Source organism: Ursus americanus, chromosome X, assembly GCF_024610735.1.
Source record: "Ursus americanus isolate L20-20 chromosome X, mUrsAme1.1.p, whole genome shotgun sequence".
In the NCBI taxonomy this organism is placed as follows: domain Eukaryota; kingdom Metazoa; phylum Chordata; class Mammalia; order Carnivora; family Ursidae; genus Ursus; species Ursus americanus.
This window is the reverse complement of record NC_142164.1, coordinates 42,613,216-42,638,917: the sequence shown is the minus strand read 5'-3', so window position 1 is coordinate 42,638,917 and position 25,702 is coordinate 42,613,216. Positions and strand designations below refer to the sequence as shown.

The following is a 25,702-nucleotide window of genomic DNA, read 5'->3' as shown; positions in this document are numbered from 1 at the left end:
AGCAACCCTCAGTTTGTTTTCTAGAGTTAAGAGTCTCTTATGGTTTGTCTCCCTCTGATTTCATCTTATTTTATTTTTCTTTCCCTTCCCCTATGATCATCTGTTTTGTTTCTTAAATTCCACATATGAGTGAAATCATATGATATTTGTCTTTCTCTGGCTGATTTATTTTGCTTGGTATAATATCCTCTAGTTCCATCTACATTGTTGTAAATGGCAAGATTCCATTCTTTCTCATGGCTGAGTAATATTCCATTGTATATATACCACATCTTTATCCATTCATCTGTCGATGGACATGTGGGCTCTTTCCATATTTTGGCTGTTGTGGACATTGCTGCTATAAACTTTGGGGTGCAGGTGCCCCTTTGAATCACTATGTTTGTATCCTTTGGATAAATAGATATATGCAATTTTTATTGGTCAATTATACTTCAATAAAAGCAGGAGGAAAAAAGACCATTTTTTTGGTAAGATTTTATTTATCTGAGAGAGAGAGAGCATATGAGCAGGGTGGGGGGAGGAGCAGAGGGAGAGGGAGAGAGAGAGCGGACTCCTTGCTGAGCAGGGAGCCCAACTGGGGTGGGAGGCTCAATCCCAGGACCCCAAGATCATGACCTGAGCCAAAGGCAGACCCTTAACCAACTGAGCCACAAAGGTGCCCCCAAAAGACCAGTTTTGAAAAAATATATTAACATTTTATCAAAAGGTATATCACAGTTTATCTGCCCTTAAATCACGTGTGAGAAAAGCACTCCACTATAATGAATCCTAAATGTCCATAGCAAGAAGAGAAAAAAAGTGAAATGCTTATGAGGATCACTGAGGTAAAAAACAAAACAAAACAAAACAAAAAAACCTGACGCAATTAGAACTACTGCAGGTAATTAAATGAAAGTAGAGATGCCACCCCAACTCCCACCCTGACCTTACTCAAATTGCTGCCTTGATTTTCCAGTGTGTTTTAAAACTCAATTATAGAATTGAAGAGAAACCCATCTATTCCACACCCTCCACTTCCTGGAAGGATCATAGCCAAACTATTTCCAAAAATAAGGAGCTATACTATTTGTTAAGACATCCAGAGGAGATTTCCCCATGAATTATGAATCAAGCAGAAAAACAACGAAGACAGAAAGCTAGTTTTCTGCTTTCAAAATATCAGTTTTGGATGAGCAAATCTTTTTTAAGAGGCTTATAAATCTCTGATCTTCTACAGCCTAAAAGCTGCATCATTATAGCCTAATCAAAAGGATTTCAGGTGCTGTATTTGAAGCATGGTCTGATAATTTGTTAAATAATTATCTTCAGGATGGAAACAGTACACGTGGCAAAAAAAAGAAAAATCTGTTTTTTCCCCCCTATGATTTCAATTGCCCAGAGTCCCTACAGGCAAAAGTAGAGGAAGGGGAGAAGTCTGAATCTGTGATAGATGGAATCAATGTAATGAAGTTATGTGCTGCAGAGAGATATGTGCCCATGATTTAAAAGTCACCACTATGGATATTCAAGCCATTTGATACTAAGGCAAGTATCTTTAAAGTCCAGTATGTGAGAAGCAAGAGAACAGAGTTATTTAACAAAATTACCCTTTGTTTTCTGATTTGTTTCACCTACATTTTTGTGTTTTCCTAAGATCTGGACAGTATATCAGCCAAGAAGATAAAAGGACTATGTATACTCTGTTTATATTTTGTGATGGTTTAACATTTGTTTTAAATTATAACGAAGAAGTAGAGTGGAGAGTCAAGATCCAATTTCCAGTCTCGGCGTTCTTCACGCATTAAAAAGTGACATAAAATAAAAGGAACCTCCCCACCTTAATCTTTAGAGTTTGCTTCCCAATCGGTACAACCTATCTCTCTGATCATTAGGTTGTGGCTGATTGGGGTACCACGGCGAAAACATGATCCAGAGGCCACATGCAGTGCAGTCTCGAAGAGTGATTTGATTGGCACTATCTGTCATGCCCACCAGTTGCTCGAAAAAAGAAAGGCAGAGAAGAAGCACAAACGTTGTATACTGGTTATTCAAAATGCACTTTTTATTCACTTTAACACAGATGATTTTTTTACAGTTGGAACAAAATATCTGATACACAATTTTGAGTTTTTAGCAGCACCTGCAACGAGAGGATCGTGGAATACCTCAAGGTAAAGTAGAGATGGCTGAGGCAGGCACAAATTAACCTGAAATTCATCAATCCACTGAAGACATATGGAATCTGAGGCCCCCTGAATGTAGCCCAATACGTGACAATAAACCAAATAAATATTCTTTATGATGTTTTAATGGACTATTGAAAAACAGTATAGCTCCAATTAGAAATGTCTTATTCAAAAAATCCAGTGTTCATTAAAAAAAAACTTTCTGAAAATATTGCACTGCACATTCTAGCGTATACAATTTCTAAGCCTATATGCACAGTTCCTGGTACTCACAGATTCCAGCCTTTGGTGTTTTATAATCTTACCCAAACATATGTCAGCACCCCACTGAGTGTTACTCACCAAAATGCCACTGTTTTTGTCATTTAATATTAATAGCTTTCATTAGGATATTGTGTAGTGATTTGGCAGAAGAAAACCGGTATGGCTAAGAGGAAAGGGGCTTCAGATGACCTGTCAATAAAATTAACACTTGCCTTGGTTAGACAGGAGGTCTATGAATAGGATACCCACGTAATTTTTTTACTTAAATGACCACATGCCATTCTAATAGTGACAAGTACTTTTGTGAGTGGATGGAGGTCTTTATATAAGCCTGAGATCTACAAATAGAAACTATTATAAGCAGAGTGCAAGTAGAAAGAGAAGGCCCCAGGTCTCATGCACTTAAAAACAATTAGCATTTAACAGTTCTGATGTACAGATTCTCATCCTAACATGATTGTAGCAAAACAATCATAGAACTTGGAAACCAGTGTAGCTGGCTATAGGCATAGGCAGGATAGGGACCAATACTTAAGAGCTGTGGGGTCCCAGTTCTGGCTTCAACTTCTGGCATCAAAATTACTTTGACAATGGGGTCAGGACTATATTTAAATGGGAAATATTGAGTATGACGGGGTTGAGATACCGTCTTCCACTTGTGTATGTAGCCAAAAAGTCCCAGAGCTCTTAAAGCACATAAGGTCCCACATGTAAGGCTGATTCCATATGTGGCTACAATGGAGAGTTCTAGGCTATATTCCTGTGAAAGCTCCTGCTTCCTCCCCTGCCTCTGTCTCTTTTGCAGGGGGGGGTGGTCACTTCTAACTGTCCCTCACTACCTTGGGTCACTATTTTTTTTAACATAGATGTTTTAAAAGTACAGATTAAAAGCTTTGCAGGACAAACAGATCAACCAACAAGAACTAGACTGCATACTTGTAATACAGTATATAGCTAGCAGTCATGGTAATCAACATTTAACAAACCATCTTTGTATTTTAATATGGTATTTTTAGGATATTTATATCAGGGCACATAACGACTACTCAGAGCTCAAGAATTCATCCTGCTATGGTGCAAAAGAAAGAGCTGTGTAGTTGCTGTTAAATGCTGATCCCAGAATAGTTTGAGAATTTTAAAAGTCTCTCCCCAAAGTCTTCGCTGTTGTCTTAAGAAACATCTAATGATAACATGGCACTGAAACATAGTTTGTACCTTGCAGATTCATAGAACTTAGAGCTTAAAGGGACCTTAAGCCAAATATCTAGGCAGGATAGAAATTCTTTTTATGGCATTTTAACAGATGGTCATCTAGTATCTTCTTGAATATTTTCATTGGAAGGGAGTTCATTATTAAGGCAGTCCATTCCACTGTTGGACAACTCTATGAGAAATTCAGTCTACCACTGGGTTAAAGTCTGCTCTCTTGTTACTTTCAGTGTCCTAGTTTGGCCCTCCAAACAGTGCAACATACAAGATATTCGTTCCTTCTATAGTAAGTATTTGAGTTAAGGAAACTTGTAAGAAAAGCCCATTATCCCCCAATCTTTTCTGAAGGTTTCTCTGAGAGCAGAGCACAGTGGACCAAAGGACCATCAAAATTATGAGCCGAGAGCATTGCATCCAAAGCCATATACTAAGCAGCATTGCTAAATTGATAAGAGGTTGTCAGAGAAGCAACATCCCTACGCAGCAAAAGTCGACTTACAAAGTAAAAGCAGACCAACCATTTATTTGCAAGGGTGGTTGGCATATTGAAGCATAATCCATTCACTAGTACCCTGTTACTTCAAACACAAAGCGTATAATCAATTTCCAGTGTCGTCAGTGTAGCTCTTATTGAGATATTTTTTGAAAAGCTCAAATGGGAGCAAACCATATATAAGGATTCAAACGAGGCAGTGTACATCATTATACTCTTACATATCTAATTATCACAACCTTTTTATAATTGAAGCTTAGGTCATCCTCGTTTGCATTATTATTTTTTTATTCTGATACAGCTCAGAGTCTTATTTTTCCTTCCTCTGGCAGAAATGTCAGAAACTGCTTGCCTAGAGTCCATGGTGACATTTGTTCGTTGACTAATGGAACGCTTTAAGGGATAGCTGTAGCTCTTTAACTCCTTCATGCTGCTGGGTTCTAAGTTTAAACTGTGATTTGAAAATATTTAAATCTCTCAGGACTGAAGCTTTCTGAAATGTCCTGATACACACAAGAAGGAAACAGCAGAAATCACGCAAAATACACTTGGCTTGATAAAGCTTTTTTTTTTTTAATCACTCTACAACCTCAATTTGAAAGGCTCTGATACACAATCACAACCTTCTCTCTTACCCTTTTGTGTGTGTGCCCTCTTAGAGGGGCACAGTTATTCTGACACTATTGACTGAACAATTTGGGGCACACTTTTAAAAGGCTTCCTGCTTTTAACAGCAGGAGGATCCTGCTTTGGAGCCACTGTTCAAGTCAATAGTGTGACCTAACATGCAATGTTCCAGCTGTTCCTCTACAGCCAACACCTGCCTGACAGCTTCTTCAAAGGCCACTGTCACATTAGTATCATCTTTGGCACTTGTTTCTAGATAAGGGTAATCCCCATTCTCCATGCACCAGGCTTGTGCCTCCTCAGTAGTCACTTGCCTGTCCTCTTTGTCTACCTTGTTACCCAGAACTACAAAGGGGAAGTGCTCAGGGTCTTTCACATCTGCATAGTAGATGAATTCTTTCTGCCAGTTACCAAGGTTCTCAAAGCTCTGCCGGTCATCCACGCTGAAGGTCAAGAGGCAGCAGTCTGCTCCCCTGTAGAAGGGTGTCCTAAGGCTCTTGAAACGTTCCTGCCCTGCAGTGTCCCAGATCTGGAGAGTTACAAAACGTCCATCTACCTCCAGATCTCGATTTAAGAACTCTACCCCTATGGTGTGAAAAGCCTGGGAGTCAAATTTATTCGTTACATAACGGTTCATAAGCGAGCTTTTCCCAACTCCACCATCACCCAAGAGAATAACCTTTAAGAGCAAGGATTTCCCACTCATTGTTGCAGCACCAGATGGGGAGGAGTTTATAACCAAGAGAACCTGAAAATAAAAGAAAAGGTAGGAGGGAAAACAGTTAAACCTGAAACTGAAATCAACTTCATAGTAAATTTCTCTGAATTATATGGCCTACCAATTTAACCTCTCTTGATTCATGCTCATTAACTGTATAGTACAGCAGAAGGAATAAAATCCTTTTGCATACAAGGGAAAATAGGTCTTGTTTTTCTGAGGTCTTTCACCTGTGCCAGGAAAATGGCTGAATGCCATGGGTAAATGGACTAGCAGATGCTGCTATAATTTGGTTCAGTTCTGACCCTATTCTAGGGGAGAGAACCTAGAACAGGAATACCACTCAAATGTGTAACCATATTATTAGTTTCCAGTTTGACAGTTCCAAACAAGAGGCAAATAGTACTACATTGATTTGGAGTTTGAAGTCTGTTCATGACAGACCCAAGAATTATTGAGGAAAGGAAGCTGCATAAGCTGAAATTTTAATTCTGTCAGTAGAGTTTGGGGCTACAATAGACTGGACCCCAGAACTTGGAAGAGAGATAAAGGTCAAGTTTCTTCAGGCATTTGCCTCATTATACTTGCATTGATACAGATACCCACACAAATAAAGGATCTTCCATAGTCTTTTCTTCTGGAACAACGACATGTAAATTGATGATTATTGACTGGGATCATTATAACAGCTCTCACTTAGGAAAAAGACCTTGAATAACTTATTAATTTTTAGATTTAGGTTCTAATTCTATAATGGCACCAATGAAAATATACTGTAAACATTAAAGTGCTAATAACTATGCAGTACCCTTCTTGTTACCTCATAACGTGTCTGCACATGGAATATCTAGAATGCATCTTAAAATAAAAAGATCAAATGTTTACTGAACAACTAACTGGTACTAGATTTTGTTAAGTACTTTCACACTAGGTCCATTGTGGGAACAAAACAATGATGATGTTAATTGGGTGTTATTTATGCAAGAGACCCAAAGAGATGAAAACCAATTACTAATCAAAACAGCACATGCAAAAGAGCTTCTGGAAGCACACACAACTGAAATGTAATTTTAAAAAGCCTCATTAGTCCTTAGTATTATGTTGGTGTGTGTGTAATAATTATATGTTTTTCTAAATATTCCTCTTTAAGAGATCAAATGAAAAAAAATATATATATATACCTACCCAGTTGGGTCTTTGCCACAATTTTAGTCTTTTTTTTTCCTTGTTGTTGTTTTATTCTTTCTTTTTAGGTTTCTAGAAAATGGATTGGGAAACATTATTTTACAAAATCTATAATAAAACAAAGTTAAGGCTATATATAAATATACTCAAGTCAGGAAAGAAACAGACCCACCTCCACTTACTTACCTGAAGAAGATGCTTTTCACAAATATACTTAAGAATTCAAAATGCTACAAATGCTTAACATGGACAAAATAATATTATTGCAAGAACTTTAACTTGTCCTAATGAGTGTACCTCATACAGCTTATAAAGTTTTATATTGTCCCTCCATTGAACTCTTCATTCAAAGTAAAGGTAAATCAAAAGAAGTAGCCGATATTCACAATAGATGATATTCAGGAAAGGGAAAGCACAGAGGAGTCTAAGACGTGTTGAAATTCTAAGTCAGAGATGAAACTCCTTCCCTTTATGTTTACCAATGCTCCCATCTCCAAGAAAGTTATTAATGCATTCACCAATCTGTCTCGAAGTTGTCTCTGAAATTGATTCCACAAGATCAGAGAAGAAATAATTATGTTAGGAGATTCCCTGTTTACAATACATTCTCTTGGCTAATTATTTTACTCATTAATTTTGATCATCTGTCTTGAACAGAGGTTTTAGTATTTAGCTGGCTTTATTAAATTCAAACACAACTTCACTTAACATTATAGTTAATTATGGCAAGAGTGTTATTTAAACAGTGTCAAGAGTGCTGGTCTAAAGAGAAAGTTCTTAGATTTGTTGAGTATTCTTTCTTACTAAAGAATAAAGAAGACTGTAAGAAATCTCTATTGCCTAATAATCTCGTTATTTTTTTCAAATATAGATAAAGCGTATAATAAGGAATTCATCAGAGACCTTAATCAGTAATTATGAATTTAAATAATGTTTTCTAAATTGATAGGCTTTATCCTCCTCCTTAGTCTAGATCTACTCTAAAAATTTTTCAAGTGTTCTACCATTACTGATTTTTGTCCTTTTTTTTCCTGCTCTCAAATTGCTGTCTTTGGAATTAGCTCAAGTAACAAGCATTAGCACACTTCTTTATCCTTTATACTAGTCTGTAGGATAATTTTACAGACTGCTCCCTTAAAAAAGGAACAGAGGAAGTACAAACTTGGGTAACAGTACTGGTAGTACGAAGGGCCCATGCCAAATGAGCTTCCTCAAGTTCCTAGCAAACAGGTGTTCACATCATTAAACAACTCACTAACTCTACTTTCCTGGCTGTGGATAAACTCAAATGATGGGTCAAGGACTGAGTGAATGTGGAAACCAAATACTCAACTCCAGGAACGATGATGAAGTATTAAGAACCATCTGAGATAACGCTGCAGTTGCTTGTGGCATTCCCTATTTGGTCATTTGCACATACAACTTCTGGGTACATGGGCTCTATACCGGGGAAAAGGGAGGAAAAGCAACGCGGCTCCGTGTAAAGTGCCCTGGGTTGGCAGCAATCAGGAGACAAAAGTCTTCATCACTACTCTGCCATTCATTTCTTTTAGGAACATGAGCAGGTTATTTAATCTTGCTTTGTTTCAATATCTTCCTATATAAATACAGAGCTGATAATACCTGCCCTACTTAAATCATAGGAGTTGGAGGAAAATGAATAACTCGTGAAGTTTGCAAAGATTTGTAAGCATGTATTGAAATTTTGGGTTTGAGATTTTTGTTCCTCTTGCTCCTCCACCTCCTTTCATTCACTGCTGGGGGCCTTGTGACTCAGTATTAACCCTTCTCAGAAAAGACCTGCCAGTAGGATGATCACAATTCTTCCTTTTCTCTTTCCTCAATATCTGAGAAGGCCTTGTTCCCCAACAATTTTGAGTATCTGCATATACCACAGAATCTCAGTGTCGGAGGCACCGTAAGGGTCCTCTGGTCCAATCCTGCTACTGATGATTGAGAAAACATTTGAGTGCCTATTGTGTGCTCTGTCCTTACTAAGATAACCCTCCGCTCTCTTCCACTGTCTCCAACTCCCATTTGTCTCCTGAAGGTAGAATTGAATACAGTTTAGACATATCTCCTTGCCTTCAGTCACTGAATCCTGTGGATTTTTCCTTGGAATATTCTTTCCCAGTCCTCTGCTACCATCCTCACTTTGGCCCACGTCTCCTTGCATCTAATCTATTGTGAAAACTTCCTGGCTCTTCTCTCCCTGCCTCTGGTTTCTCCCTACCTACTTTGCAAAGATTCATCACTTGAGCACCCACTGGGTGTAGACACTGTTGGAAATGCATACATTTTTAAGGCAAGGTCTTACCCTCAAGGAATTTGTGAATTAACATATAAGCTTCAGATCTCATAACTTACAGTTGAAATGGTATCATTAAATTGCCTTATTTTGTTTAAAAACCTTTTCTTCCTAAGTATGTCTTTCCTACACAACCAAATTTTAAATTCCTGGATGGCAAAACCCTTGTTTGTATATGTCTTTGAAGACCCTCCAGCACGCAGCAAGCATATCCTTCATATGGATAATCTATCATATTTGCTTATTAATTAGCTGTTTAGGTGGATGCTCAGAACTAATGCCTCTGAATTGGTGCCAAGGCACAAGAGATCTGCAGTTCTGTAAGATGGCCAAACACTATTATTTACTTGTGACTAGGGAGCAGAAGTTATGGACTTATCTGGATCACTTTCTAGATGGGACTTAACAGGAATTTCACCTGTTGAAAGCCAGTGGCAATGCTCTAGTTTCCCTCCCTCCCCTACATTTTTAAGATAAATATATAAATTTCTCCATCCCCACCAAATATAAGAGCAGTATAATTATCTCCACATTATGTTTTCAGGGGATGCTGGCGTCCCCATCATCATTATCACTATCATCATTTGAAAATAAGTGTGATATCCTTTAGTACATACTCAAAAAGGACTAGCACAGTATAAAAGCAAGCCAAAATTTTTTTCCTCTCCCAGAATATGCCAGATTAAAGTCAAACCTTAAAAGAAGATAGCATGAAGGAGGCAATGGAATTCGTTTATAACCCTAGGTACATTTACAGGAAAAGTCAAATCCCTTATGCATCCTGTATGGGTCCCATATAGGCTAGGATTTTGACTAAAATGTTTAATCTGATTTTGGTCCTATTCAAAGAAAGATCTGCCTTTAAACAACTCAAATATCCTAGAGATGCAATTCCCCTTTCTTACCCCACTCCCCACAATTAACAAGAATTTTCTAAGAATAGTATATTCACTTTTTTCCCCACTTACAGTCTAAGTCTCAGACTATAAGGTAAATTAGAAATTCACATAACCAATACTCCCTAGTTTTCTTTGTTCTTCAACACACTTGAAACCTTTTGAATCTGCTGTGCCTGCACCCACACAGCTTATTAAAATTATTGTATTTAGTCGGGGATGCTTAGGGGTGTGTATGTGTGGTGGAAAGTGTGGAAGGAAGCAGTAAAATGATGAGAAACAAGTTAAACCTTTGAAAACAGAACATTTTAGTGTGATGATGGAGTGAAGAGAAATAGAAAAGCAAATTGGCAGCATCAATTCAGTTTCCATGGGTGGAATGATGCTTAAATCCATAGTGCAGTTTGTTTGGGGGCAAGTGTTGAGAGGGATGGGGTACTGCAGGGCTGGGAGTAGGGAAGGAGCAGCAGGGGAGAGTGGCCCTGGTGGCAATCTGCACAGGGGAGGAGCCATGGTTGAAGCTACAGGGAAAGCCCATCTTGGTGACACACTGGTTGGGCTACCCAACTCACTGTTGATTCCTGGCACAGTATTTGGAAAATATTGCATTGGAGAACTGGGCAGGGCTTTCTTTAACTTTATGTAAAAATCAGTACAAATAAGAAATGACTGCATCTTTGAGACCCTCTACCTTAAATGGTGTAGGTTGTTTCCAGTACAACCTGATGCTTGTTGGTGGGGGTGGGGGAGGGTTCTGTAGCGGGGAAGCCCTCTGACGCGCTGGATTCATTGTGTAGAGCAAACAAGTTACCAGCTACATTCCTGCTCTGAGTCCAAATGCCACAGCTCTCATGCCACAGAAACGCTATTCCCACATTTATGACCATATTTATATCCTACATGCAAGGGTTCAATGTGGAATTTCACCTCTAACCTTTCACTCCTCACAACAAACAGCAGCTCGAGGGCTATGAGCCTGAAGGCACACTAGATAGCAATTTGGCGCTGTCCCCAGGCCACTTCTTCCCAAGCAGACTGCCAGGAGACTGGTAGGTGAGGTTGGGTGACATTACGTGAGCAGAGTACAGGGAAAAGAATCTTCCTTAGGAGACTGGGAGCACTGTCATCTCTACGACAGGGTCACTGTTAGCATTGGGGATCTAGAAAGTGAGATGTTACGCACAGTTCCAACAAGCTCGGACCGGGTCATCTCACCTCATCCCCATCTCTCAGAACCAGCGGCTGTGGCGCATGCGCACTGAGCCACACCCGTTCCCCACGGAGCCCTGCATCTGCGGGGCTTTGGCAGCAGCTCCGAATTACTCAGCAACGCCCCCCTCCATCGTCACCCCCCCCAACTCCGACCCCTGCAGTGCCTACGCATCTTTCCCAAGGTGCAAATGCCCCGGGGGATCACCTAGACCTCCCTTTCTCCCTCTTCCCACAGGCCCCCCACCTCCCGGCCTCCCGCGTTCACTGGCTGCTAGCCCCTCTCCCTGCCCACGCACCCGCACCTTACCCAATACAATGGGAGAGCGATGGGAGGGGGCCGCGAGTGCCAGGCAGGTCACCTCTGTGTGCCGGCAGTCCGGCTCCTCAGTGACACGGTCACCGCTCCTGCTGCCTCCTCGTCCTCGGCGGGGCAGCAAGAGCAGCTCGGACCTTGGTGGCCTGACAGCTGCCGCTCGCGCCCGCCACCGCCACCGCCGCCGCGCAGCGTCTCGCGCCCGCGCCCGCCAGGGGAGGGGGCGGGGCCCGCGCCGCCTCCTTGTGCCCCATTCTTGGAGCCGGAGACCCGGCGTAGCGGCCTCCCGCCCTCGCGTGTTGCGAGCGCTCCCGGCTCGCTCGCTCTTCTTTCATGCTCAGGGTCCACCCCTGGCCTGCCTTGTCCTCTCCTCTCCTCGCTGATAGTAGGCACAATGACAATGGACCGTCAAATATTGCTCTCCCACTTAGCTCCTCTGTTGCCTGGGGCCACGCCCCATTTCCTGCAATTACCCTTCTTCAGCCTACCTCATTAACCTTTCCTCCAAACCCTCTACTTTTGCAGAGCATAGCACATACACCCACTGGTTTCAAATAACTCAGGGAAATCCATGATCACAACGCATTACTAGGCCCTCTAGCTGGGCACTGCTCATGAAATTCTCTTGGCAATCCAAACAGAAAGGTTCACGTTGATAGCTCAGGCCTGGAAGACACACTGCCCTTTAATCTCAAAGTTACCTTTCTAGATGGCCACACAGAGAGCATTACCTGAGGTTTCTGGGCATGTTGCTGGCGTAGAACGCACTGTTCCAAATGTGCTTAGCCACCCAGACAGTCCCTGCTTGTCTCCTGTGGCCCTCTGGTGCCTCCAACTAGTTTGTGATTTTTTTCCCTGAAACCAAAAAAGGATGGAGCTCCTGGGATCATTTAGCCTGCACTCCGACTCTCTGTCAGGCAGATCCAAGACCGAAGCTTCCCTGTTGTATGAGAACCTGTGCCTGTGTGGCACTGCCCCTCATTCATCATGTGCCCCCTCAGGCTGTCAATATGCTCTCCCTGCATCTGGGCCACTCTCTATCTCTTCACAAGTCAAGCACTCAGTCAATCTCACAGGCCCCAGGCTAACTGTCACTTCCTCAAGGTAACCTTTCTCAATAATCCTAGAATAGAGAAAGTGCCCCGATTTCTTTACTGGTGGCCTCCTATAGCTAGGCTGCTGTACTGTTCCTTCATAATATGTATCCATTTATGATGAGATATTTAAACACATGATTATTTGATTGACAACCACCTTCCCCCAGTAAATTATGTTTTACAACAAAGTCAAGGATTGTGACGGTTTAGATTTTCTATCATACCCTGAGAGCGTATGTCAATGTTTACTACATAGGACATGCTCGGAAAACATTTGTTTAATATGAATAAAATATTGTATCATCAATTATTGTTATTTTAAAATAAAATGAATGGCTCTAATTGAATCCCTTGTGCTTCTACTTAAACCAGTCCTGCCCCCCACAAACACCCTAAAACACACTTCTGATAAAGAGATGTACTTAATCCTCTAAATCAATATTTTACTCACACGTTCTTATCTGTAATAAAAGAAAACTTTTGAACATGGGCCCCAATATATGTATATGTATTTGTAGGTTATATACATGTACAACTGTGTATATATACTTCATACATTACATTATAGATACATTATAATACATATACATGAAAACATTCCAACATAGACATTTAAAAAGAATGAGAAAAAATAAATATGTTGATGTCTCAATGTTGTCTTTCTGCACTCCAATGAATTGTTTTGTGAACTCCTCAAAATTACAGTTCTTCATATTAGAGTCTCTCATCTTTAAGTGAATGTAGACTCTTTTGTCCTTTTCTCGTAGACGCTATTTTCCAAGTTTAATAATCTCTGAGAATCCTCTAAACCTAACTGCAAGTTTTAAGGAACTTTTAATTTCCAGGCTTGGGCACCCAGTTCTGTATCCAGAGGCTCATACTGCTGAAGGCATTACATATTTGCAGAATGTGGGAACTCCTAGGGGTAAGTGAAATCCTGTGTTAGTCCAAAGACTCCTAACTACAAATCGTATACTAAAAGAAACTTTAGAGGCAGTTTGAAAAGCAAAGTGGAACAGAAGCAATGTGACTACCATTAGTTAATAAGGAAACAGCACAAAGTGGACAGCTCAAAGTTTCAAAGTAACTGCTGTCAGTGGTTTTGTGGCTCTCAGACTAGACTATTTCAAATGATCCATCATTGAGGTCTCTCAGACCATTCCCTCCATGAATAATGCTTCCATGCATAATGAAATAATTTAATCCTATCTTTGTGACATGGTTACACACACACACACACACACACACACACACACACACACACACACATCACTTTTCTACCAAAAATAGAATCTTAGTGTGGTCAGTACATAGGAAGCTAAACCATGATTGTCTTTAGATACTGGAGAAAAGATTACTTTTGTAGAGTGACACACACATGCAAAAATCAGCATTCAATGTATGGAATTTATTATCTCCAAAGTCCCCAATCCTGATACAATTTTAAATACATTGACCTGGGCTTAAAGAAGACATAATTGGAATGTAATTAATATAAAAGAAAAGGCTGATTCAGTGTTCACAGGATGTGTATGAACAAAAGAGTTCCATGAAGAGTTCAAATAAATTAATAAACAATGCATACTATTTCTCTTCCTGGAGAATTACAGTGCATATTAGAACATTAAAGACTCTTGGAATTTTGCATTAAAGAAACCATATTTTTAAAAATTTTATTTATTTATTTGACAGAGAGACAGCCAGCGAGAGAGGGAACACAAGCAGGGGGAGCGGGAGAGGAAGAAGCAGGCTTCCAGCAGAGGAGCCTGATGTGGGGCTCGATCCCATAACGCCGGGATCACGTCCTGAGCCGAAGGCAGACGCTTAACGACTGCGCCACCCAGGCGCCCCTAAAGAAACCGATTTTTAAAAACCCAACGTTTCCCAAATATTTGTGACCACAGATTCCTTTTATTTATGGAACACCTGGTAACAGGACTAGTACACCTCAGAATCCCATTTGGCAACTGTGGTCTTAATCAATTTCACAATGTTGTTATGTGATAAAAGGACATTGGATTGCCTTAAACATGGATGGTAATACTTGTCATCTTGCTTGTAAAGGGATACTTTACAAGTTTTGCTTGGCCACTCAGATTGGTTTGTAGTGGTTTTCTGGAGAATTGTGCTGTGAAGGATTCTAAGGTGCATCTGGGCTCAGTAGGAAAGACTGATTAGTTAGTGATGACTACCATGGATGAAGCAATGTGTTTGCCATCCTTGGCCTAGAGTATTTCTATGGCAACTATACTTTTCATATTTTCCAGATACTTCTGATTTTGAATATTTTGTTCTTTTGTCCCCATATTTATGGTAATACTTACAGCACCATCTGATGTTTTATTCAAGAAATATAATAGCCATAGATATGTAAAAAGGAAATAGGACAGTAAAATTTGTCAATATTTACCAATCATTGTCTAAAGCAAGTCACTGGTTCTGGTGACATGATATATTTTTTTAAATTTATATTCAATTTAGGGGAGCCTGGGTGGCTCAGATGGTTAAGCATCTGCCTTCAGCTCAGGTCATGATCTCCAGTCCTGGAATAAAGCCCCACGGCCGGCTCCCAGCTCAGCGGGGAGTCTGCTTCTCCCTCTTCCTCTGCCTCTTCCCCTGCTTGTGCTTTCTCTGTTTCTCTCTCTCTCTCTTTCTTAAATAAATCTTTAAAAAATAAATAAGTTCAATTTAGCCAACATATAGTACATCATTAGTGACATGATATATATATATATTTATCACTTGGCTGAGGATTACCTTGTGGAAAAGGGATACTTTACAAGTTTTTCCATAGGTGAAGGAAAAATTTCTAAAGACTATTTAGTTATTGAAAGCCTCAGTATGAATTCTGTTTTATTATTTTAAAAACATCTGTATTTTCAAGCTCTGTTCACTTAAAAACACTTAGAAACAATGAAAACCTCAGTGTCAAAAAGCACCTCTAGTACCCAGATTGAGATTCTAAATACCATTCCCCAATGAAAGGGACCAAGGTTTCTTAGAGAAATGGCTGATTCTAGGTCTATGGCAAGAAGTGTCCAGAATGAACCTGGAATATCTTGTCATATTAGATATCAAGTAAGCTAAAGAACTGTGAGATAATAGAAAATAATGTGTTGTTCTCTAGCTCTGGATCCTGATACAGAGCTCCTAAATTCCATGTAAATTCCTAAGTGATAAAACCATTGGGAGCATCTTTTGTTCTAATACTTGGTCTTTAAAGTTTAATTTTAATTTACTTAATATATAGTGTATTATTAGTTTCAGGGGTAGAATTTAGTGATTCATTAGTTGCACATAACAACAAGTGCTCATTACATCCAGTGTCCTCCTTAGTGCCCATCACCCAATTACCCCATCCTCCCACCCACCACCCCTCCAGCAACCCTCAGTTTGTTTCCTAGAGTTAAGAGTCTTATATGGTTTCCTTCCCTCTGTTTTTATATTACTTTATTTTTCCTTCCCTTCCCCTATGTTCATCTGTTTTGTTTCTTAAATTCCATATATGAGTGAATCATATGGTATTTGTCTTTCTCTGACTGACTTATTTCACTTAGCAAAATACTCTCTAGTTCTGTCCATGTCATTACAAATGACAAGATTTCATTCTTTTTGATGGCTAATATTCCATTATTTATATCTCTTTATCTCTCTATTTATAGATATCTATATATCTCACATCTTCTTTATTCATCTTTATCCATTCATCTGTCCATGGACATCTGGGCTCTTTCCATACTTTGGCTATTGTGGGCATTGCTGCTATAAACATTGGGGTGCATGTACCCTTTCAAATCACTATGTTTGTGTCCTTTGGATAAATACCTACTAGTGCAATTCCTGGGTCATAGAGTAGCTCTATTTTTAACTTTTTGAGGAATCTCCATCCTGTTTTCCAGAGCGGCTGTACCAGTTTTCATTCCCACCAACAGTGAAAGAGAGTTTCTCCTTCTCCACATCTTTGCCAACATCTGTTGTTTCCTGAGTTAATTGTAGCCATTCTGACAAGTGTGAGGTGGTGTCTCATTGTGGTTTTGATTTGTATTTCCCTGATGATGAGTGATGTTGAGCATTTTTTTCATGTATCTGTTAACCATTTGTATGTCTTCTTTGGAGAAATGTCTGTTCATGTCTTCTGACTATTTCTTGACTGGATTTTTTGTTTCTTGGGTGTTGAGTTTGATAAGTTCTTTATGGATTTGGATATTAGCCCTTTATCTGATAAGTCATTTGCAAATATCTTCCCCCATTCCTTGGGCTGCCTTTCAGTTTTGTAGACTGTTTCTTTTGTTTTCTCTTGATGAAGTCCCAATAATTCATTTTTGCTTTTGTTTTCCTTGCCTTTGAAGACATGTCTAGCAAGAAGTTGCTGCAGCCAAGGTCAAAGAGGTTGTTGCCTTTGGTATCCTGTAGGATTTTGATGGATTCCTGTCTCACATTTAGGTCTTTCAACCGTTTTGAGTTTATTTTTCTGTATGGTGTAAGAAAGTGGTCCAGTTTGATTCTTCTGCATGGAGCTGTCCAATTTTCCCAACACCATTGGTTGAAAAGACGGTCTTTTTTCCATTAGATATTCTTTCCTGCTTTGTCGAAGATTAGTAGGCCATAGAGTTGAGGGTCCATTTCTAGGTTCTCTCTTCTGTTCCATTGATCAATGTGTCTGTTTTTGTACCAGTACCATACTGTCTTGATGATTACAGCTTTATAATACAGCTTGAAGTCCAGAATTATGATACCTCCAGCTTTGGTTTTCTTTTTCAAAATTACTTTGGCTATTTGGGGTCTTTTCTGGTTCCATACAAATTTTAGAACTGTGTCTTCCAGGTCCGTAAAAAATGCTGTTGGTATTTTGATAGGGTTTGTATTGAATGTGTAGATTGCTTTGGGTAGCATAGACATTTTAACAATATTTGTTCTTCCAGTCCATGAGCATGGAATGTTTTTCCATTTCTTTGTGTCTTCCTCAATTTCATTCATAAGTATTCTATAGTTTTCAGAGTACAGATCCTTTACTTCTTTGGTTAAGTTTATTCCTAGGTATCTTATGGTTTTCAGTGCAATTGTAAATGGGATTGATTCCTTGAATTCTTTCTTCTGCGTCACTGTTAGTGTACAGAAATGCAACTGACTTCTTTGCATTGATTTTATATCCTGCAACTTTGCTGAATTTCTGTATTCTAGCAATTTTTTGGTAGTCCTTTTGGGTTTTCTACATAGAGTATCATATTGTCTGCAAATAGCGAAATTTTGACAACTTCCTTGCTAATTTGGATGCCTTTCATTTCTTTTTGTTGTCTGAGTGCTGAGGTTAGGACTTCCAGTACTATGCTAAATAACAATTGTGAGAGTGGAAATCCCTGTCTTGTTCTGTTCCTGACCTTAGGGGAAAAGCTGAGAGCTTTCCCTCAATGGGGAAAAAAGCTCTCAGCTTTTCCCCATTGAGGATGATATTAGCTATGGGTTTTTGTATATGGCCATTATGATATTGAGGTATGTTCCCTCTATCCCTACTTTGTTGATGGTTTTTATCAGTTGAAGGTTTTTATCAAGAATGGATGCTGGACTTTGTCAAATGCCTTTTCTTTTTTTTTAATTTTTTATTTATTTGTTTTTTTGATGTAAAGTTCGATGATTCATTAGTTGCGTATAACACCCAGTGCACCATGCAATACGTGCCCTCCTTACTACCCATCACCAGCCTATCCCATTCCTCCATGCCCCTCCCCTCTGAAGCCCTCAGTTTGTTTCTCAGAGTCCATAGTCTCTCATGCTTCATCCCCCCTTCTGATTACCTCCCCTTTCTTTATCCCTTTCTTCTCCTACCGATCTTCCTAGTTCTTATGTTCCATAGATGAGAGAAACCATATGATAATTGTCTTTCTCTGCTTGACTTATTTCACTTAGCATTATCTCCTCCAGTGCCGTCCATGTTGCAGCAAATGTTGAGAAATCGTTCTTTTTTATAGCACTGGTTCTTTGAAAGAATAAATAAAATTGACAAACCACTGGCAAGACTTATCCAAAAGAATAGAGAAAGGACCCAAATTAATAAAATTATGTCAAATGCCTTTTCTGCACCTATTGAGAGGATCATTTGGTTCTTCTCCTTTCTTTTATTAATGTGATGTATCACGTCGATTGATTTGCAAATATTGAACCACGCCTGCACCCCAGGAATAAATTCCACTTGGTTGTGGTGAATAATCCTTTTAATGCACTGTTGGATCCTATTAGCTAGTATCTTTTTGAGAATTTTTGCATCCATCTTCATTAGGGATTTTAGTCTGCAATTCTCCTTTTTCATGGGGTCTTTGTCTGGTTTTGGTATTAAGGTAATGCTGGCCTCATAGAATGAGTTTGGAAGTTCTCTTTCCATTTCTATTTTTCAGAATAATTTGCAGTCAATCACTCTTTTCTCCCCGGTTTCCATCAGAACTCTGTGTTCACCTGGCCTGTGACCAAGAGTTTTTATCTCAGGCATGTGACTGAGTTTCAAAACTCCAAATATTACTGACTCCCAAGGCTTGGACCCACACTGTTCTTCCCTTCCAGGGAGGGTGTCTCACCACATTTCTGCCTTTTTCTGGACCCCTCCCAGGAAAGTGGTTGCATGCCCATGCAGTAGTTTGCAGTCTATGGCAACACAGAGCAGAAAGCTGGCACCTAGGCTTGCTGTTCTCAGCTGGCTTCCCCACTCTTATGCCTGGTAACTCTGCCACACTGAGGCACCAGCCATTCTTCCTGCAACCCTGGAAATCCTCCAACCATGCTATCACACCTGGGATTCCACCCTGCTTCACGACCTGAGCACCAAGCCAGGCACATTCCCCACTATAGTAGGCTTTTAAAAGTTCTGATGTTGCGCTCCACCTCTTATAATACTTTATGGTATCCTCCTTAAGCAGGCTCCCTCCCCTCTGCCATATCCTCAGCTATATCACACCAGATTCAAGTCTCTGCACCTCCTACCTTCCAAACAGTGTTCACTTTTCTACTGGTAGACTTGCAGCATTTGTTTTCTCAGATCTCTGATTGATTTCTCCGGTGTTCAGAATGATTTGGTAACTATCTAGTTGTATTACAGGGACCAGACAAATAGGCTCCTCCTACTCCTCCACCATCTTAACTCCTCTGTAATACTGGTCTTTGACACCAGTTCCTAACACAAGGCTCCTAAATCCTCTGGAATTTCCTGGGTGATAGAAGTGTCTTTTCTTTAGGTGCCTGGGTGGCTCAGTCTATTACATGGCTGCCTTAGGCTCGGGTCATGATCCCAGGGTGCTGGGATTGAGTCCTGCATGGGGCACCCTGCTCAGCAGGGAGTCTGCTTCCCCCTCTGCCCCTCCCCCCTGCTCATGCCCCCTTTCTCTCTCTCTCACTTTCTCTCAAATAAATGAAATCTTAAGAAAAAAGAAGGGTCTTTTGTTCTAATGGGGTAACTCTGGGTGAGCTCTTGGAGGGCTTCTGGATAGGGGTTGGTCACAACAAAGACCAAGCCATAATTAGAAACTTAGAATTTTCAGCTCTGCCCTTCTTTGGAGAGGGGAGAGGGTCTGGAAATGTAATTAATAAGTGATTCTGTTTATGTGAGGAAACCTCCATAAAAATCTCAAAAGTATGGGGTTTGGAGAGCTTCCAGGTTGGTAAACACATCTAGGTCCTGGGAGGGTGATGCACCCCAACTCCACAGGGACAGAAGCTCCTCCACTCAGGACTCTCCCAGAAACTGCCCTATGTATCTCTTCATCTGGTTGTTCATCTACATCCTTTAACATACCCTTTAATAAGTTGGTAAATGTAAGTAAGTGTTTCCCTGAGTTCTGTGAGCTGTTCTAGCAATTAATAGAATCCAGAGGGGAGGAGGTCATGGGAACATCTGATTTATAGCTAATTGATCAGAAGCACAAGTAACAACTTGGACTTGCTATTGGGTTTTTCCCCATGGAGGAAAACTACTAGGGTGTGTCAGAAAGGACTTGGGAGCCAAATTACAGAGACTTTACTGACCGAATATGAAGCAATTTGAGCTTCAGCAAATAAAATAACCACAATGGATTGAAATATATCAAATATGTTTAAATATCTGAGTTCATAATGACACTTAAAAATGTAATTGGTCAACTTGGAGAAAGCTAGGAAAGTAGCTCATTATTTTGAAACTGGTAAATAAAACAATGAACCAAACACTTAACTTGCCTTTTTATATACACATCTTCCTCTGTGTAACCAAATAATTTGTGAGGAAAATGTTTTAGTAGAATATTTCCAGCTAATAATTAAGAAAGAATGATAGAATTTTATAATAGTTAATGAATTAATGGATCTAGGCAATGAGCATCAAGGTCTACTAACATTACAAAGAGAGTAATAACCAAATATCGTATGACTCCTAATGGAAAAACAAAGCAGCACTTTTGAAGTATTTTTGCTGAAAAATGCAATTTGCATCTTATCATGCCTGTAGAGAGAACCATGAATTTTTAGGAAAATATAAAGACAATGATGTTAAACAACATTATAAGGACATAAGAAAAGAACATCTAGACTTAGGGTTTAGAGTGAGGATGTTGGGGAGAACTCTACAGAAAACAGCATGGTTTCTTCAACAAAAAAACACAAGAGAGAATTTGAAAATGAAAGTAAAAGGGCACCTGGGCGGCTGAGTCAGTTAAGCGTCTGCCTTTGGCTCAGGTCATGATCCCAGGGTCCTGAGATTGAGTCCCACATCAGGCTCCATGCTTCTCCCTCTGCCCGCTGCTCCCACTACTTGTGCATGCTCTCTTTCTCTCTCTCTGACAAATAAATAAATAAAATCTTTAAAAAAAGAAAGAAAAATTGCATTTATAATAGCTTCAAAGAGAATAAAATATTTGGGAGTAAATTTTTTTAAAAAAGTGCAAAATTTGTACTCTTGAAAGCAACAAAATTTTGAAAGAAATTAAAGAAGATCTAAATAATTGAAAGGTGTCCCATGTTCATGGATCAGAAGACTTAATATTATTAAGATTGCGATACTCTCAAAATTGATCCACATATTCAATGCAATCCTTAGTAGAATCCCAGCTAGCTTCCTTGTACAAATTTATAAGCCGATCCTAAAATCTATATGGATATTTTATAAATTTACAATTTATCCATGGTAAACGGATAAACTGATATATGGCTATCATGAATTTGATTGGCATGTATTGGTCTTCTTTGAGGTTTCTGCAATCTGGAAAACTAAAGATAATATCCTACATCTTGCCTATTTACCACAGTCTTTCTACCCTTTGAAGTTCCTCTTTAATAGAAAATCCCCTTCTCCCTGATATCTTCAGAATTCAGTATATAGATTCTTGGTCTTGGCAGGGATATTAAAAATTATCTAATCCATTGAATCCAAACCTAGCAGCACATCAAAACCACATAGAGGATTTATCAAAAGTATAGATTCCACGTGCCTAATATTGAAATCTTTGCAGTGTGGCTCAGAAATGTGTTTTTAACAAGTTCTTCTGATAAGCTGACTCGTGTACAAGAATCATAAATTCTTTCTAGTATCTCACCTATTGCAGGAATCCATTCTCTAACTTCCTAACTGTGGTCATTCAACCTCTGAATAGTGACTTCACAAGCAGCCCATTCCATGATTTAGTTTATTTTGCTAGAAAGTTTTTCCTTATGAAATGATGAAATCTTCAACCTCTAACTCCCATTGTTTTAATACTAGTTTTTTTTTTTAAGATTTTATTTATTTGACAGAGAGAAAGACAGCCAGCGAGAGAGGGAACACAAGCAGGGGGAGTGGGAGAGGAAGAAGCAGGCTCCCAGCATAGGAGCCTGATGTGGGGCTCGATCCCAGAACACCGGGATCACGCCCTGAGCCGAAGGCAGAGGCTTAATGACTGAGCCACCCAGGCGCCCCTGGTACTAGTTTTGACCTCAGAGATGGCAGGTAGGTTTTGTAGAAGTATATTTTCAGGAAAAAAATATCAGAAATACAAGTTTTTTCTTTGAGGATGGTGAGTAGCTTCTAAAAATACATTGCTTGTCAGCAAGAATACAGGTTAAAAGAAAAAAAAATCTAAGCAAATACTATGTTCAGCATCTCTGTGAATGAAGTCATTGTTCACTAAGGTACTAACAATTTCTCTTTGAAAGATAAGAATTTTCCAAGGCTGAAAGATTCAATATTTTATTTTCTTTGTTTTGAGAACATCACAGATCTGTTGTCCTATAATTGTTGCAAATGACACAAAACATTGTTCAGATGAATGTATAAGTCGTAATATGATGGTTTGTATGAAAATTAACATTTTGAAAATTGTGTTGGCTATTATAAAGCATCCAAAGTAAGCTTTCTCAACTTTTCTTAAAGAAAGCATTGTGTTCCAAGTCTTTAAGAGGTCATTTTATTTTTTTTTCAACTCATAGATTGGTTAAACTCATTTTTGAGTTAACTTTTGTGTATAATTTAAGAAGATCTAGTTTCATTCTTTTGCATGTGGTTGTCCAGTTTTCCTAGCACCATTTATTTATTTTCAATTTTTTAAAGGTTTTATTTATTTATTCGACAGGAAGAAAGCCCACACAAACAAGGGGAGTGGCAGGTGGAGGGAGAGGGAGAAGCAGGCTCCCCGCTGAGCAGGGACCCCCCCCGCCCCCCGCCGACTCAGGACTTGATTCCAGGACCCTGAAATCATGACCCGAGCTGGAGGCAGTCACTTAACTGACTGAGCCACCCAGGTGCCCCTCCAAGCACCATTTATTGAAGAGACTGTTTTTTCCGTTTCATGTTCTTGGCTCCTTTGTCATGAATGAATTGTTCATATATGTGTGGGCTTATTTCTGGGCTGTTTATTCTTTTCCATTGATCAGTGTGTCTGTTTTTATGCCAATACTATACTGTTTGGATTACTATAGCTTTGTAGTATAGCTTGAAATCAGGGAATGTGATACCTCTAGCTTTGTTCTTTCTCAAGTTTGCTTTGGCTATTCAGGATCTTTTTTTTTTTTTAATTCGTGTTAGTTAACATATAGTGAGTATTGGTTTCAGGAGTAGAATTTAGTGATTCATCACTTACATATAACCCCTAGTGCTCATCCCAACAAGTGTTCTCCTTTATGCCCATCACCCATTTAGCCCATCCCCCACCCACCTCCTCTCCAGCAACCCTCAGTGTGTTCTCTATAGTTAAGAGTCTCTTACAGTTTGCCTCCCTCCCTGTTTTTATCTTATTTTATTTTTCCTTCCCGTACCCTATGTTCATCTGTTTTGTTTCTTAAATTCCACATATGAGTGAAATCATATGATATTTGTCTTTCTCTTACTGACTTATTTAGCTTAGCATAATGCACTCTAGTTCAGGATCTTTTATTGTTCCACACAAATTTTAGAATTGTTTGTTCTAGTTCTATGAAAAATACCATTTGAGTTTTGATAGGGATTTTATTGAATCTGTAGATTGCTTCATGTCATATGGACATGTTAACAATATTAAATTTTCCAATTCATGAGCACAGAATATCTTTCCATATATTTGTGTGTTCTTCAATTTCTTTCATCAGTGTCATAGTTTTCAAAGATTTTTATACAGTTTTACAGATTTCTTACCTCCTTGGTTAAATTTATTCCCAGGTATTTTATTCTTTTTGATGTAATTGTAAATGGGATTATTTTCTTTATTTCTTTTTCTGATAGTTTGTTATTAATATATAGAAAGGCCACAGATTTCTGTATGTTTATTTTGTATCATACTACTTTAATTGAATTCATTTATTAGCTCTAACAGTTTTGGGTAGTGTCTTTTGGGTTTTCCATATATAATATCATGTCATATGCAAATAGTGACAATTTTACTTTTTCCTTTCTAAACTGGATGCCTTTTATTTCCTTTTATAGCCTCATCACTGTGGCTAGAACAATACTATGTTAAATAAAAGTGGTGAAAGTGGGTCTCCTTGTCTTGTTCCTGACCATAGAGGAAAACATTTCAGCTTTTCACCATTGAGTATGATGTTAGCTGTGGGTTTGTTATATATGGCCTTTATTATGTTCAAGTATATTCCCTCTAAATCCACTTTGTTGAGAATTTTTTATCAGAAATGAATGTTGAATTTGTCAAATACTTTTTCTGCATTAATTGAGATAGTCATATGATTTTTATCCCTTATTTTATTAATGTGGAAAATCATGTTGATTGATTTGCAGATTTTGTACCATGTTAGCATCCCTGAAATAAATCTGACTTGATCATGCTGTGTGATGCTTTTAGTGTATTGTTGGATTCAGTTTGCTAATGTTTTGTTGAGGATTTTGCATTTGTGTTCATCAGGAATATTGACCTGTAATTTTCTTTTTCTTTTCTTTTCTTTCTTTCTTTTTCTTCCTTTTCTTTCTTTTTCTTTTCTTTTCTTTCTGTCTTTTTTTTGGTAGTGGTGGTGTCCTTGTCTGGTTTTGGTATTAGAGTAATTCTGGCCTCATAAAATGAGTTTGAAAATTTTCCCTCCTCTTCAATTTTTTGGAAAAATTTAAGAAGGATAGGTATTAAACCTTGTTTGAATGTTTGGTAGAATTCACCAGTGAAATCATCTAGTCCTGGACTTTTCTTTGTTGAGAGGTTTTTGATTACTGATTCAATCTCCTTACTAATAATCAATCTATTCACATTTTTTATTTCTTCATGATTCAGTCTTGGAAAATTGTGTATTTCTAAGATTTATCCATTTCTTCTAGGTTGTTCAATTTGTTGGCATATAATTGTTTTACTAGTGTTTTATGATCCTTTGTATTTCTGTGGTGTCAATTGTAACTTCTTTTGTTTCTTATACTGTTTATTAGAGCCCCCTCATTTTTTTCTTTGTTAGTCTATCTAAAGGTTTGTCATTTTGTTTTTTATCTTTTTAAAGAACCAGCCCTTAGTTTCACTGATCTTGTCTTTTTTTTTTTTTTGCCTCTATTTCATTTATTTCTGCATGAATCTTTATTATTTCCTTCCATCTACTGACCTTGGGCTTCACTTGTTCTTCTTTTTCTAACTCCTTTTTGTATAGCGTTAGACTGTGTATTTGAAATTTTTCTTGTTTTTGAGGTAGGCTTGCATTGCTATGATCTCTCCTTTTAGAATTGTTTTTGCTGCATTCCAAAGATTTTGGTATGCTGTATATCTGCTTTCACTTGTCTCTAGGTATTTTTTTTCTTTCTTTCTTCTTTGATGATCCTTTGGTTTT

The 25,702-nt window shown here is 38.8% G+C and overlaps 1 protein-coding gene across 1 annotated transcript; it reads right to left on the bottom strand.

Moving 5' to 3' along the window:
• Positions 1-2,015: 2,015 nt before the first annotated feature.
• RAB9B (RAB9B, member RAS oncogene family) lies at positions 2,016-11,557 on the bottom strand. Its single transcript, XM_045779421.2, has 3 exons — positions 11,388-11,557; positions 6,665-6,736; positions 2,016-5,509 (listed from the first exon to the last, which is right to left on the bottom strand). Exon 3 carries the CDS (start codon positions 5,465-5,467, stop codon positions 4,862-4,864), a length of 606 nt encoding a protein of 201 aa, XP_045635377.1. The 5' UTR covers positions 5,468-5,509; positions 6,665-6,736; positions 11,388-11,557; the 3' UTR covers positions 2,016-4,861.
• Positions 11,558-25,702: the final 14,145 nt, after the last annotated feature.

What these genes read in the sequence shown, in the direction of transcription:
- RAB9B (XM_045779421.2), bottom strand. Translation starts at nt 5,467, where the DNA reads ATGAGTGGGAAATCCTTGCTCTTAAAGGTTATTCTCTTGGGTGATGGT.